Raw genomic sequence first — 15,937 nt, forward strand, 5'->3', positions numbered from 1 at the left:
ATCATAGGCAGCAGGTACATATTTAACCCTTTATGTGACTATTCATTATCACTTTGTTTTCTGTCATATTCAGCATGAAACTATTTTTTTTTGTTAATGTAACAACAGAATGGAGGTCTTGCTACATACCAGAAGGACATTTTTAGGTTAAAGTGCCTAATTTCAAGGTATTTCATTGAGTGTCCTGTAAAGGGTTAAATACCAAACAGCATGATTTGTTGCAGACTGCAGAAACAAGAGCACACAACAGGAATGTGTGACACTGATTAATCCTCGTAAAATAACCCAAAATCCATTCCTAAACTTCCCAGATCCACCTTCAGTTGCTCTCCTGTAGGTCAGAAAGCTGAGTTTGGGTTAGAAAAGAGCAGAACTCACGTCTGGCTCGACGCAGCATCAACATGTGGCTGAACGTGGCCTTTAAGACCCAAACAGTTACAGAGCCGATGCACCAAGTTCACACCAAACCAGCTTGTTCTCTCATTATTCATGACTAGCAGGTTTTGTTATCGGATGCATTTCATATTTAATTCTAAGCCTGAAGGTGTCTGAAATGTTCGCTCCTGTAACCTGGCTGTTGCACTTTTCCTCCAGATTAAATTCTTTTAATTCAATGTGATTTCATTTCCTTAAAGCTGGGGTAGGTCATGTTGGGGAGCTAGCAAGATGTGAACGTGGCGCCCTGTCTTAGCTCCTCCCCCTGTCTTTGGCCCCTCCCCCCGCCTTGGCCCCTCCCCCTGTTTTGGCTGCTCCCCCTCTGGTTTTGCTCCTTGCGTGATCAAAGACTTTTTTCTTACTTCCGCCAATGAGGTTATGTTTTTACCGCCATTTATCTGTTTTTGTTCAAGAAAAGTCAAAAAGTTATGAACGGATTTTAATTAAATATTTGCGAGTTGTTAGAAATGTGAAAAGGAAGAATAGATTTAATTTTTGGTGGTGATCCGGGTCACCGTTTGGATCCAGGAATTTTTTTCCAGGTGTTTTTCTAGTTCGCAGCTTTTTCCACAACGATTTTCTCTTTCTCGGCTGTTTAGTGGGAGGAGACAAATAAACCGAGCCGGGTCGGGAAATCCTTCCTGCATTTCTCAGCCGTGAAGAAGCTTAGAAAATATAAGAAATGAACAACTTCAATTCGGGCCGAATGTTTGGATTGGTCAGAGTTTTTACAGATTTACAGTAAACTGAGGGGTCTAACTATATTTCTTATTGTTAAAAAATGTACAGACTACTATCAGGATGAGGAACAACTTCACCCAGAGTAAAATAAAAATGTCTCTGAGCAACATTACCAACCCCAGCTTTAAGAGGCCAAGCTTAAAGACGGAGCTGTGAAACACAGAGGCAGAAGGGAGCTTAATTAAATAGGTAGGTCACAGTCCAAGGCAAACTGTGGTGACCTCTGTTGAACCCTCACAGCTGAACCCAGATGGCAACGGTGGCGTTCCAACTGAGCTCAGAAGCTGTAAAAGACGTTGCACCTGAGCCGACCACGTTTCTCAAGTCAACTAGTAGTTAGGATAGAGTTGCCAGTTGCAAAAGTGCATCATGTCTGGGGCTTTTTATGCAAATAAACAAGGTGCCAGACCCAGCTGTGAATGGACGGTGGCTGTCAGAGGTCATAAAAAAATCTTTCCAGACGTAAACATGTTTTCCTCTGCAGGTGTATCATGTGGCCTTAGGTGCAGCAATGACTGCACTGGAGCTAACTGCTTCCTGATTTTATCATTACCAAACGCTGCTCCAGCACCCAACAAACGAAGCCGGGACTCCAGATTTAAAGCACAGACTTCTTTACCCCAGATTTCTTTGTCCATTTAGAAACTCCGCAGTAAAAATAGGTGGCACAGATATGGAAGCTCATTCCATAAGAACATCACTACGGCTGTGATGATATGATTTCATCCAGATTTGATTTGATTCCGATTTTTTTGGTGCCGATTTGATTTAAATTGCAATTCTCACAATTATTCAATAAAGCTGATTTTTGTAGATTAAAAACAAAAATAAAATGTACAAAACTTTTTTTGCTCGTCATTTTTCTTAATTTCAATTAGGAAAAAACAACATAGTAGCCAGACCATCATTCTGCTGCTATAATGCCCAAGAAGACAATAAGATCAATAAAAACAATAAAAATGACAAAAATTTTAGACTATTTGTGTTTAATAAAAAAACAAACAAATGATTTTTTAACAAAAAGAAATTCAATTTTGAAATTATGAGGCAAAAAAACCCGATATTCGATTTTGCGATTTGATTTCCCACCACTAAACATAACCAGGATCATTATTTTAGTAGTGGTAAGGCGATAATGAAAATGCTATTTTTAACATTTTCTGTCACTGACCTTAAATGTTTCTACATGCTGCATCTTTACCATGACCAAGGGAGGCCTTTTAATCAAAATTCCTACATGAAAATAACAAATATGACACTCTGCTTAGAGCACAGAATTATGTAAAAATTTTACATTAATGCAAAATCTTGTAGTTAAGTTGTAAAAAATCCTCCTACAACACCGACAGGTGACCAAGAGGAAGGGTCTGATTGATTATTAGCACTGCCAACAATGTGTTAAACCTGAGATCTGATGGGTGGGTATAGTGGCAGCGCTTCATTATTAATATTTTTACAGTTTCCTTTATTATGCACAGTAACACAGCTGCATCCTGCCATCAGATGACAACGCTAAAAATGAACATAAAACCTAAAGTTCAGACTGATATTTATAAAGCTTCAACATCAAACACTGGAAGAACTAAATGCAGCTGATCTGAAGCTAATTCTACAGCAACATGCAGAGAAAATATATTACAGCAGAGAGCACAAAGGGCACACGAGGTCGGCGTTCATTTGCATTACAGCTGAACTCCCCTTTCTTTTCATTCAGCTCATGTTCTCTTCTGTCTTTTCCCATCCCCCCCACCACACTGAGTGAGCTGTCTGGATGCCCTCACGCCTCACTGCCTGATGCTGCAGGCGCACTGAGCGTCACTCTGCATTACACTCCACTGTATTTGCACTTCTGTGTGTAGGTGTGTGTGTCGGAGAAGAACGGAGTCAAACGGCACGATTGTGCATGCATGTGCTTAATGTGTGTGTGTGTCCATCTGTGTACAAGAATGCTAAACGCCATGTGTGCAGAATGCATGGATAATGTGAGTGTATGCCTTTCTGGGTTAGTGTGTGGTAATCAGAGCTGATTTGTGTATCATAGGTTGGAATGTGGGGAAAGAAAAATGAGGAAGATGAAAGGATGTAGTTGAGTTGATAATGGCACTGACCTTTGGGTTTCTGATCTGCAGCCTGCAAACGGGGGAGAAATGGAAGAATGATGTTTAATGATAGGCATTGTGACGAAGAAACAAAGACCAGTGATTGAAGAAAGCAAATCCATGTCTGCAGGAAATGTGTTAACCTAGTCTTGTACTTATAGTTTAATGAAATCTTGAAAAGATTAATTTAAAAATAAGTGTCATTTACCTTATTCTGAGTGACGTCCGTCTTTATCTTTTCTTCTTGCTTTTTCCTTTTCTGTTCTTCCATCAAATGGTTCTCTTTCTAGTGGTGCTAGCTTCTCTCAGCTGTTCAACAAGAAAGGGAAAGAGCAGGGAGTGAGACATCACAGAGGACAGCCTGGATTCATGTTCAAACTCTCCCTAACGTTAGCTTGCTCATCCTTTACATGTGGGAATCTGTATCCATCACACATATCTACGGCTGCATACATGTCCTGTCATCCTCTGCAGCCAGCAGGCATTACTTAACAAAGCCGTGAGGAAATATGTACATCCAGACAAGAAGCAGGGAAATAAAAACTTTAGAAACACTGAATGCAAAAGAAAAGCTGAAGAAAAGCTCAGCTGAGAGGGCACAGGGATGATGACGTGCCAAAGAACAAACATGTAGTTTAGTGGAGGCAGTTGCAAAGAAAACGTTCCATAAATAAAGACAAGACAAGATATTAGCAAAGTATTTAGTACTTAAGACTTAAAAACCGTTTTTTTCAGCCGAGTTTTGCATTTTAACACTAATAACGAGCCCACTGGTTCCAGGAAACCTCTTGGGTTGTTGCAAAGATCCGTATTGTTGGAGCACGGACAGCACATTACAGATGAGCTGCACGTCGTTCACATCAGAGATGCATTTAGGGTGTATTCACTACATCTTTTATTTTATTAGACTATCAGCTGCACAAACGCTGAATTTTCATGCCGAGCTGTCGGACGCCCATTGTTGCTGCCTTACTGCGTATCGTTGCAAAGCAGCTGGCTTCTTATGAGATTTGCAGGATCCAAACCTGATCCAAACCATCTTGCAAGGCTGCATGAGTTCTAACAGTACCTGTTTGTTTCCCTATGAAGGACTTCCCAGGTGGTTCTGTGTAATGAACCATCTGGAGCTGCAGGTTAGATCAAATCGATCAGTTCACGCCATTCCCACACAAGTTTAGTCCAAATCCTTATTTCCTGTGAGTTGATTAGCGATTGATTGGTAAATTCAACATGGATAATGGTTTGTCGTCTATGTTGGGAATTCTTTGACAATAATGCATTTTATCATGTTTACACTAAAGCCGCTGTAACAGTGAAGGAGTTTGTCCTGATGTGACCCCAGAGAGTTATTTCCTTCAGTACAGGTGGCAGGCACCAAAACCCAGCCGTTCTCTTTACAATCAGGAACTGAGAAAACCTAAACGTGATACTAGATAGCTACAGACAGAAAATGAGAAGCAGAGAGGAGGGGATGGTATGAAAGTGACGAATGGAAAGAACATGAAAAGACAAGGATTAAAAAGGACTGAAAAGAAAACAATATTTACGCCAAAAAACTGACAAAGTAAGACGTGAGGTATTTTCACAGCGATCTGTTTCCTGAAGGTGTGAGTCAAACTAGCTAGACAGCCCGGCCCAAGGGCCAGATGAGACCAAGCACTTCGTTTCAGCCTTTATTTCTTTTGGCTCGACTACGATGGCAGCTCCTGGAAACTATTAGAGGCATGAGCCAGGACAAAGGGACTGTATGTCAGCATGTTTAGTCTTCTCTAGGAAAACAGACTACGGTGTGTTGGTACTGACTTCATATAAGAGTCTAAAATATGCTAATCAGCTCCATTTGCTAGTCAGCATTACAAGAGTGGCTGTAAACTTGCACACACATCTTGTACAAGACATAAAAGTAATGCATCTTCGACTAAAAACATCTCATTTTTAATCAAACTCAGAGATATGTAAATAATTTCAATAAATATACATGGTAGAAAAGTTTTACTAATGGCCTGATTATCCTAAATACTGACAAAGACTATATCAAACTATTAATCTTTCATAATCTGAACCATATATTGTGCCATTAAAGGAGTTAATTATTTAATTCTATTTAATGTAACAATGTCACATATTTTATTCCTCATTGGTTTCATATCAATTTTAATTCAATATTTCTGGATTTTTTTATTTTGAGGTGTTGCAATTTGATTATTCAAAGATTTTCACAGATTCCCTCAAACAGCGAACAGATAATAAAGTCATTTAGCTGATGGGCTTTAATGCTGATTAATGTTCACACTCAAAAACACAACAAACATCCACAATGCTTTGATGTGAATTAAACTGGAATAAATGAATGAATCCCAATGCTGATAAACGGAGGGTTAACAGAAGGTGTGCCTTCCACTGCGCTGCCACTCGCAGGAGGAGGAAAATGTCAGTCAACATGACAGAAGAAGTCTCTAAGAGACAGTCTGATGCTGCTCTGATGCCTCCGTGGCAGGAAGAGGAGAAGCCAGACATGCGTGAAGATGGACAGAGGAACAGATAAAGGGGGAAACAGTAAATACTCTTGTCAAAAAATGTGTTAAAAGCTGAAACTGTGGAAAAATGCTGCCAACGCGGTTGCCATTGCATCAAGGCTAAATGAAATTAGATTCATTATGCTTACTGATGCTATTGCTCCTCCATTTTTTATTCTCTCATCTTAGCTCTACATCTTTCTTTTTGTCTGCTTCTTTCCAGTATTCCAACATGTACCGTCCTAGTTTTCACAGTGAGTCTGTGTGTCATTGTGCTAGCTCAGCAGCTACAGCAAGGCCGCCTTCAGGTTATAAACAGGACCTTGAATTGCGTGCTTCGGAGCGCACACTTCAATGTGTGTAGAATAACTGCTGTGGCTGATTTCACATTTATTTTCTTTTATGTTGGGCACATCAACTCTCCCCAACCACCTGACGTGATGATTATGGACAAGAGTGCAAAAGAAATCCATGAAAACAGCAGAAATGAGAGGTAAAAATGGCTACTGCACTAGCTATGCTAGTTTCTGTTTCCTTTTTACTTGTTAGCGATGGAACATGAAGTCCACATTTGGCAACGTCGACCAGTTGGCCTCACCTTTAACTCTTGACGTGACAGTAGAGGTACTGTATCGGGTTACTAGCACCGTTACCACAATGGGTACTAGAGAGAAATCAGGTCAGTGGGCTAAAAAAACACAGATGAAACATAAACCTGTGCTAGTTATGTCAGTTACATTATTGTTATTGTCATCTGTGGTTACACTGGACACCAGCAGAGCAGTGCAGGAAAATAAAAAATCAATAGGTGAAAGGAGAGCTTGGCCATTTGTCTGCTGAGCTGAAGTAGTCAATGGCTAATTTAGCTTCCCTCCTGAACTATGTCACCCTCATAAAGCTTTCCTCCTCTCTGTAGCGCCGACGCCTGCACCTCTTCAGGTACGACCACGATGGTCTCCATGCTGCCTTGTGTCAGATGGTATAAAAGTGCATCTGAGCCAAACATGTCCCGTTTTGGTGTTAAAATGCTTCACAACCACGTGTGTTTTCATACTGAGACTTGGATCGCGATCAGGAAAATAATCAGGCTGTAACTGTGGAAGGCATTTCTTGTTTTCACACCTGAAGGTCCAAACGAAGAGTTTTGTTACACTGAGGACATCTGATCCCAGTCGGCTGCATTTCATATTGCTAATATGTATAAACACCAACGAACATGTCTATGTCCTGTCATCACCAAGGTGGATGTCTGTCTTGATGTCTGTGGACAGGTGCGTATCTGATGTCATCGTTCGTTCTACTAAAAATAACATTTTGGCACGACCACAAGCCCAACACACTACTCTATTCTTCCCTCATTTTCTATCCTCTCAAGAAACTGTCCATCACAGCGCCACTTTGGCTCATTTGTTCCAATTACAGTTCAGGTCATAGTCTGCTAGGACTTCCTGTAACTGAGTTTACAGCTACAAGTCGCCTTTTTTCCATCGACAAACACTTTTTTTTTGTCTTTTAAACCATAATAAAACACTACACCGAGAATGACATGTTGCAACAAGAGTACACCTGCTTCAACAGGCCTGCTGAATCCTTTCCTACCGACTCATCCTCAGCCTGTCATGAACAAAACACAGAATTGCAGCTACATACAGTACATACTGCTACCTCCCAGGGAGCTGAGAATTAGCTCATAGCTGTTTTGGAATCACCTGAAATTGATCAGGCTCATATTTTTTCACCCTTCCAGTTTCAGAGCCCATGCGGGAGGTTAATGGTCGATAAATTGACATGTTTCTGGTTGCGCCCACTCTTGCAACTCTCAGTGCAGCACCTGAAAACTGGTCCATAAATGCCAAAAGGATCCGGAGCCCATAACTGACCTCAACTACTGCACCCAAAAGTCAGGTGTTAATGGATGTCAGTGAGGTTTTGACCAGTCTAAAACAGATTTAAATATAGATGTAAAGTCTGAACCAAATGTAAAAGCATTTCATGGTTTCAAACGAAATGGTCAATGAACTGTAAAAAAAAAACAAAAAAAAAAACAAAGAGAAAAAGAACTAGTTTGCCTTAAAGTAGTTCACATTATGTCCATTACTGGTCAAAATACCAGATCTCTACCTATTTTTTGCGTATACTGAAAGCAGATCTATAACATGCAGATAGATCTTCGTTGCTAGGTCTCTCCCAGGGCTTGGCAAGAAATTTCGCCTACTTCTAATCTCAAGGCTAAGTAAAGCTAAATCCATTGTACAGACTATACTGGGCCCACATCTGTGATTTTATTCCAATCTAAATAAAAACACTTTCATCCAAACCTCACACAAGTTGAATACAAACTACAATACTTGGTCAGAAAATGTCCATTTCTATATATTCATGAATCCATCCATTAGCAAACACACTGTGTCTTAAACCCTCACTCCATTAGTGATTCGACCATGATCTGATGGCATTTCTAAATAATTTATGAACTGAGAAGTGAGAAATCTCAAGCCAGAGAAAAGTGGAGTGCTTAGAAAATTGTGAAGAAACTGCACAGCAAAGCAGTCTCTTCTCTCCCTACTGCTGCATGTGCTACACAGCAGCTCCATGTGATGGGCTTTTCAGGCCTCAGCTGATGGGAAAGAGACGTGAAAACTGCATGAACATGAACACACAATACAGGCTGGAAACTCAGACACAAATAAAAAAAAAGAGACACCAATGCTTACAGGGAAACAATCTACCCAATCTTCATCCAGCGAGGATGCAGAGGAGGCAGGAGGAGGACGGGAGGCAAGAAGATGATGAAACAACATGCACTGCAATACCAATTAACGACAGCCACTGATGGCCAGAGAGGAAATACCAAGAGAGGCAAAGGAGTTTGCTGGGAGAGGGAAAAGAGAGAAAGCATCACTGGAAAAGGGATGGAGTTGGAGACGCAACTGAACAAAGCACTAATAAGGCTGGGACTGTGTGTATGTGTGCAACATGGGGATACTAAAATATCCATGCATTTTGATTGCAAGTGTCTGAAAAGGCAGAAGGAATTAAGTGTGATGAGAAATTAAACATGTGTGATAGGAAACCAGAATGAATAAGGACCACCAGGGATGATTTGCTTTAAAGACTGCGCAGGACAAATAAAGATTCGCACAGAGGAACTTGAAAAGAGCATTAATATGCAGCCTCCTGTAGTCTGACTGCAGACAGAACACCTTTCAAAAAGGAGCAAGAAAAAAAAACAGCAACACGGTCAGGGCGAGACCACAGAATGCAGTAAATCCGCTCTCCACCAACATTACCATTCCTGCGGCATTACAGAAGCCACAGGATTCCCCTGAGCACCATTACATGGAACATTATGGGCAGCTCTTACCTGGAAAATTTATCCTCAATACCTGCTCCTGCTTTACAAAACCTCAAGTAAGAAACTCTCTACTCACATACACACACGTGTGTGTATTTGTGTTTATTCGAGCTGAATGGTTCGGAGGGGAGGGAACAAAAGCCTGTAAATTCCACAGTTGATAAGTGATAATGACAAAGATGTGTTTTTCTGCCGTCCCTCAGTCCAACTACAAGTGTCAATCGCTGCTCGGCTTGGAAGCATTCTGCACATACCGGCTTCGTTTAAAGCAGGTGGACTGACTTCGTAAAATATACGGTACACTTTACTGCTACTTGACTGGACTTGCTTAGTGAACTGTGGTAGAAATATTCTTGTTTTGGGGAAATTTGTGGACCAGACTGACTGAATGCAAACAGATGAGTGATTAAGGAGGATGCAATACAGAGGAAAAGGGTAGAAGAATCAGATAACGAGATAGCATGAGCAATGCTATAAATAATAGCTTTAAAGTTTGTCTTCAGAAAATGAACTTGTGCCTTGGCTGCTGCCTCTGCCAAGTCAGCATGGAGCCTTAACACTGTGGCAGCTCATTAAATAAGAAAACAGTGCAGTACACAAGTCAAAGCAGGCCTGCACCCTCTCATCACAACTAAACTTAGCGAACTCGAGAAGAAGCTGTCAAGACAAGTTAGTGAGTGCCTTTGCTTTGTTTTTTAAGACAAATTTATTGTATTTGACAACCATATGTAGTTACACATGAATGTGCTCCTTAGTTATGCTCAAGCAGATACCTGCAGTGGTTAAAAGTGAAGCCTATGCAGAGGTGCATACAACTGCAGTTCCGCCCTCATCCACTAGGGACTGAAAACCAGAGCGAATCCCCATAGACTCCCATGTTAAAAAGACCAAATTCACAGCAGAAATAAACATGTTTATAGCCTGGTATAGAAATCCATTTTCGGTTTAATAAGTCAGGTTTACCTTCATGACAACTGTGGGGGGAGTGAAATTTTTTTCTAACTCGCCCGTTTAAAAGTAATTTAATCTCAAAATTCAGGATATTTAGGGGCGTGTCCTTTTGATTGACAGGTACTTGATCTCCTGCTTCAAGTCAGAAAAACGTAGAACTGCGGATTTTCGCCGGTTAACAACGTGACTTAGCTTTAGCCTGCTTACCTCCGCTAACTGGTTAGCTCCTGTTAGCTAGAGGCAGCTTAGATTTCGCTCTATGTCAATCATCCACCGTGACGCGAACAGCCCCCATCTCAGCTCTACTCTTTTCTCATATTTGTATTTTCCGGGCAGCATGACATGCATGCCCCTGCCAAGATGGCAATGGAAGGAACCACCCACCGAACTTCAATTCAGCTCTTCAGAAACCTACAGGTGACTTCACAGAGGCTACATCCATCTTTCTATATACAGTCTTTGGTTATCCTTCGTACCATGCCCATACAGAGCACTTGTTTCTGAAAGACTGGTACATACTGGTTCAGATTGGGAAAAGGAATATTATTTTTTAAACACCCAGTGTTCAGTATTCGAGACTGTTCTAAGCGCAATAAACCTACCAAAATAACCTACCAAAATAAACTGAAGCCTTTCTGAGTGCCTGCTGCTGTGGGTTTTTTCATTAACGCTCTGTGGGCTTACAAGTCCAGTATATCTCTACCACCCAGAGGACAAATGTGTTGCTAGACAACATGAAGAGGTAGCATCCCACAGTTTCACGCAGAATATGCTCTTTGATAATCATGATTCTCTGCAATAATCAGGCAGGTTTACTAGCTTTGACTGGACTGTAGACGTCAGCTCCACACAGCGGGACAAAGAATCCAGCTGTCTGGACTACAGGTAGAAAAATCAATCAATCTCATCTCGCTTTTGTTTGAACTGTTGCAGTCAGTTCCAGAGCCTCCACATCAGGTTGCCATGGTAAGCAGACACGATTCTGTCCCATTAGCAGGATCCTCAGTTAAAATGAGTCTTTACATCAGATTTTTTGTATTCTTGCCGTTTCTGATCTGCGCTGCAGACAGTTAAAACCCAGAGGATCATTTGATGCACTAATGAATGCCGATGAAACACTTGATCGCTCCACTCAAAAGCAGACGGTTGCGTTCTTTCAACCACAGTAAAAAAGGGGTTTAAAGCGGAGCAAAGCCAGGTCTAACACAAGTAAGAATGTCCTGATCCAAACTTTAATATCAGATCAGGGTCCTTATTAAGGTGCTATTAATTAGTTGTTATCAGGCGTAAATGAGGAGATGTGTAGCACCATAGAAATTCAATGTAAGGATATAGGCACATGGCTAATTAGCATATAGATATAAAAGATACTGATAATATACACAGCATGTTTTTCATTAATATCACTGAATCAATAGGAAATAGGCTACACAGCAGCAGGTTCTAGAAAAGAAGTAAATGGTAGCAGGACATACTGCATTCAGTCATCAAAGCGCAAAAATTGCTTTCATTGTCAATTCCAGTTCTGTTTTCTTTGTTTTCTTCTGCAATGTCACAGTAAGAGTTTGACAACCTTTCTAGATGCAACCTTTTAGTTGTGCACACTGTGGTTTTCCTCATGCTATTTTACTGAAAGTCAACGAAAATTCCCGTGGCTCTTTCTAATCAATGCGAGCTTCATGGTCAAGACTTTACTATTTGAAAGTACTTTTAATATCGTTAATATTCTTTTTAAAATTCTGCTTAAATGCTTGTGTGTGGTTGGCAACTTTGTGCTGAAGGACATTGCAACTGAAACTACTCAATCTTAAAACTACTCAGATCAGAAAAAAAACTATCTACAATTTCATTTATCTTGTTCTTTGGAAATGCAAAAATGTCTGCTGGGTTGCTGTTCAAACAAAAACGAGGATTTCTTGACAACTTCTGTTCACTTAAATATAGAGTTTTGAAGACCAACCCAAAACACAGGTAAAGTAAACGCTTTAACTCCACTAACTTTGCTTAGTGAGGTGATTAACGGTCCAGACAACAACCCAACTGACCTGAGCTTACTCTCTTCAGCCATGGTTTCAGCTTAGGAACAGGTGGTGCATACTAGTGCTATTTACACAGCCTTAACTTAAAGCTCTTGGATTGTTGTAGGACCTAAGTCCAGTTACATAATGAGTAAGGCAAACTACTGTTGGTCTGCTGAGGAAGAAAAAAGAAACACCAAGTTGGATGTCTGGTGTGGACCCTGTCAGCTTCCATGTGACACCCATCGTCTCTCCGTGCCTCTCCGATTAGCTGACAGAGTACAGAGGGGTATGGAGGCCCTCACCAAACCTCAGCACACCGAACATTCCCATGGCCTGGACCCCCGCCAAGACTCACAGGCAGCAGCTCGCTGGTTTCAGCATCACTTCTCCCATCCCCCTGCTTCCATTGCAGCCTGATCTGCCCCTGGCAGGGCCCCTGTATCCCTGCCCCCTTCACTGGGACACAACTTGGACAAGAAGGAAGGGGCTACACATGCCCCACCGTGACATTGTCAATGACACAACTGGTCACATGCAAATACCCAACAGCATTTCCTCCAACAGAGCTGAAAATATACATTTCCCTGTTTCTCATAAGCTTTGTTGCTTTATAAAAACGAGGTTTAGCTACACTCCAGCACGAGTACAATCAGGTAATAACGGCTTTAGGATCTAAGGGTACTTTATGACAAGGTCATGACTATATACTATAAGACACCATCTGCTGCGAAAACAGGTCTTGGTGAGACATTTGAACTTGGTTCTACACCATTAAGATCCAGATTAGATCAATCCTACTGTTTGAATCTGAAACCATTAACCTAAAAAGAAAGAAATTGATATGCGATGCATCTTAAAAAAAATAAGAATAAAAAATGAACAAAGCTCGGTCCATGCTTCGTTTATGTGCGATGTTATCCAGCCTTAGAAGGTAAAACCCAGCCAAGACTCCCTCTTGCACAATAGTTTGAAATTAATATAGTGGCCACACTAAACAGCTGGATAAATCTATATCCTATCCCCCTACACTACAAAATGGCTATACAAAGAGCCAAGGAAGAGGGTAATGACTTATGGCAGCCTCCAATTGAATCCAGCTGATTCCACTGTCAACGCTCCCCTATTGGCGCAGCACCCTGTGGCGGTGTTAAGCATGTTATCTGTTGAGACTGTGCCTGTCATTTGAAAAGCTGCATAATCACAGGCTCAGTGATGGCCACAGTCGGGCCTGGGCTAAGGTCACTCACAGGGGAAAGGGACTGACAAAACATCCCACAGAAAGCAAGCCCGAGGACTATATTTCTTGCCTAAATTTGAAGCACATGTGGCAAACTTATGACATACTGAACTGAAATTAATAACCACAATCAAAAAGCCAAAGACTTGTGTGAGATACAACAAGTAGGTAGCAAGACGCAGATAGGACGGTACATTTAAAGGGTTAAACAAGGGAAAGCAAGCCTTGGATTTCCTACTGAATAAATGATGGTAACCCTCCATTGATAAAGTGGCTGCAGGTGGCGTTACAGGCAGGGTTTGTCCTCATGGCTTTGTTAGAATAGAGTCAAATCAAAACAATGTCTAGATGCCAACAGCTACAGCCTAGCTAGACCCACAGTCAACTTGGGCAATCACTTTCCTGGTAATGTGCTGCCAAAATGGACAAAGTAGTAATACAGGACATTGAGTCTTAGTCCCAATTTCTCATTTTGAATGCTTTCTCATTGGGGGGAAAAATTGTACTTACAATTAAGATGTTGGCACATGCTAATGGATTTTATTTTGTTCTCAAGAGGATAGTCTATGTATTCCCCTATAGCATGAAATAATAAAGCCAAGCTCCTCCATGCCTAGCTTGGAAGTTAACCCAATGCTGATGGTTTCAGGTCAATGCATACCACTGCTCTGCTTTTGTTCCTCCATATGAGCCAGCTGCTGTGGCTTTACCAGCTGCTGTGGTAAAGTTACATCTGTTTTAGGTCATTCAAGTTGCATTTTAGGTGGCTAAAAAAAAAAAAATCCTTACCCGTCTTACTAAGCCAAATACATTTATTTTGTCTATTTTCACAACTTCTATGTACAGAGTGCCTCTAAAACCCTTTTCTATCCCTCCATCTGTATGACTATTGAGTTTTTGGAAAGATAAAAATAGTAGGAAGATCCTCGACCACATGTAATAACATTGCTATATTTGTACCTGTCAGGGTATGCAAGAAGCACTTAAATTTCTTATTTATAGCTGTAAGCCATTAACTTGAGCTGGACATGAATGACCACAAACAGCAGAAAATGACAAGTAGCATCATATTCTTACAAACACATCAAATCTGTGTTCCATGCAAAGACTCAGCGGTATACGCGGGCACTGTATACACCAATAACGCTCCCCATCTGCAAACGTATGTTTGCAATACCCTTTTCATCACCTCACTGGTGTGTGACGATAGAAATGAGACAGTTGTGACAAAAATGTCAGAGTGGGGGGGGTGGGTTGAAAATTGAACAGGAAATTATGTACTTCAATTAAGACACAGATGAGATATTAAAAGCTATACTCCAGTGCCTGGGGACAGGATGCAGGAAGGGAAGATGCAATGGAAGGCGACAGTTCAATCAGATCCCCAGCTTTCTCACTGAATCAGAGGTGGAGAGACAGGACAGCTATGTTTAATAATGTACATGCAATTTGTGTAGTGGAATGTACAATAGCGAACAAGATACAGGATATGATACAGGTACAAGATGAACCGCAGACCTGTGAGCGGTAGAAAAAGTGGCAACGTGTATCCCAATGGTTATGTCTTATTTAAAAACTCTGCAACGATGATAGGCAGGCACCAGTCAAAATATTAACAAGACTAGCTGCCCTTATATGATCCCACTCTGTCAGCAATCGACCTTACCTGTCATAACAACTGAAATAGCAAAAATATCAAATGGAATGTCTCAAGAACAGACATATTGAGTTTATTCCAATCCAACATAAAAGTAGTTTTAACATGGGGAATATCCAAAAGCTGCACAACTGAAAAAAAATGGACCTACAGATGAACATACATGTTTTTATTTCTAACAAGTATCAATGTTTACCTTACAAAGACATCATAAACGCAATATTGCACAATATTTCACCTATGTATCCCACACAACAGCTACACCAGGATAATTTTCCAGCTGCAGTTTTCATCAGCAAATACTGAAATGCAACAAAATCCATTCATTTGAGTCAAACAGCTGTTGGCTTTTGTTATGAGACTTACCTTGCATTTATCACAGCTTTGGCCGCTTTCAGTAAAAAGTCGGTGCATGGCAGAAAAAATATGCAAAAACAGACATTTTCCGACTTCTTTCTTGTTGTTTGTTGTTTTTTTTTCGCAAGAGTTACCCGTAAGGAGATGGAGCAGAGATTTAGTCGCAATAAGCAGACTGGGTGTCGAGATACCGAGGTAAACAACGGCTACGCAGCCGGATAAACACACAGCAAGTACGGCAATTTTTTAGCAAAAAAATAAAATAAAATTATGCCAAAAAAAACAAAACAAAAAAAAACCCCAAGAAAACACTGTTATAACATCACGATGTACCGGATGGGTGGCGGGGAAGGAGACGAAGCACCACTAATAATAAAAACAAAAATAAAAAATAAAACAACAACAACAAAAAAAAAAAAAAAACACGATTGAAAGGACTTTAAAAAAAAAAATAATAAAAAAAAAAGCAGCTAAATAATGCAATATTTTGTTAAACCGGAGAATTCAGGCAGTTTTCGTGGAAAAAAAAAATAAAAAATCACCGATGACTTCTGACTTGTTTTAAAGT

The 15,937-nt window shown here is 40.7% G+C and overlaps 1 protein-coding gene across 1 annotated transcript in view; it reads right to left on the reverse strand.

The window, feature by feature from the left end:
• The window catches only part of tnrc6c2 (trinucleotide repeat containing adaptor 6C2), a 57,812-nt gene extending 42,217 nt beyond the window's left edge, over window positions 1-15,595 (reverse strand). Inside the window, exons 1-3 of the mRNA XM_079238126.1 lie at window positions 15,379-15,595; window positions 3,484-3,584; window positions 3,285-3,306 (exon numbers count right to left, since the gene is read on the reverse strand). Coding sequence (XP_079094252.1) covers window positions 3,285-3,306; window positions 3,484-3,546 — 85 coding nt within the window. The 5' untranslated portion in view covers window positions 3,547-3,584; window positions 15,379-15,595. The remainder of the gene's footprint in view (window positions 1-3,284; window positions 3,307-3,483; window positions 3,585-15,378) is intronic.
• Between the last annotated feature and the right edge of the window lie 342 nt (window positions 15,596-15,937).

Source organism: Telmatherina bonti (genome assembly GCF_933228915.1).
Source record: "Telmatherina bonti genome assembly, chromosome: 3".
Classification (NCBI taxonomy): domain Eukaryota; kingdom Metazoa; phylum Chordata; class Actinopteri; order Atheriniformes; family Telmatherinidae; genus Telmatherina; species Telmatherina bonti.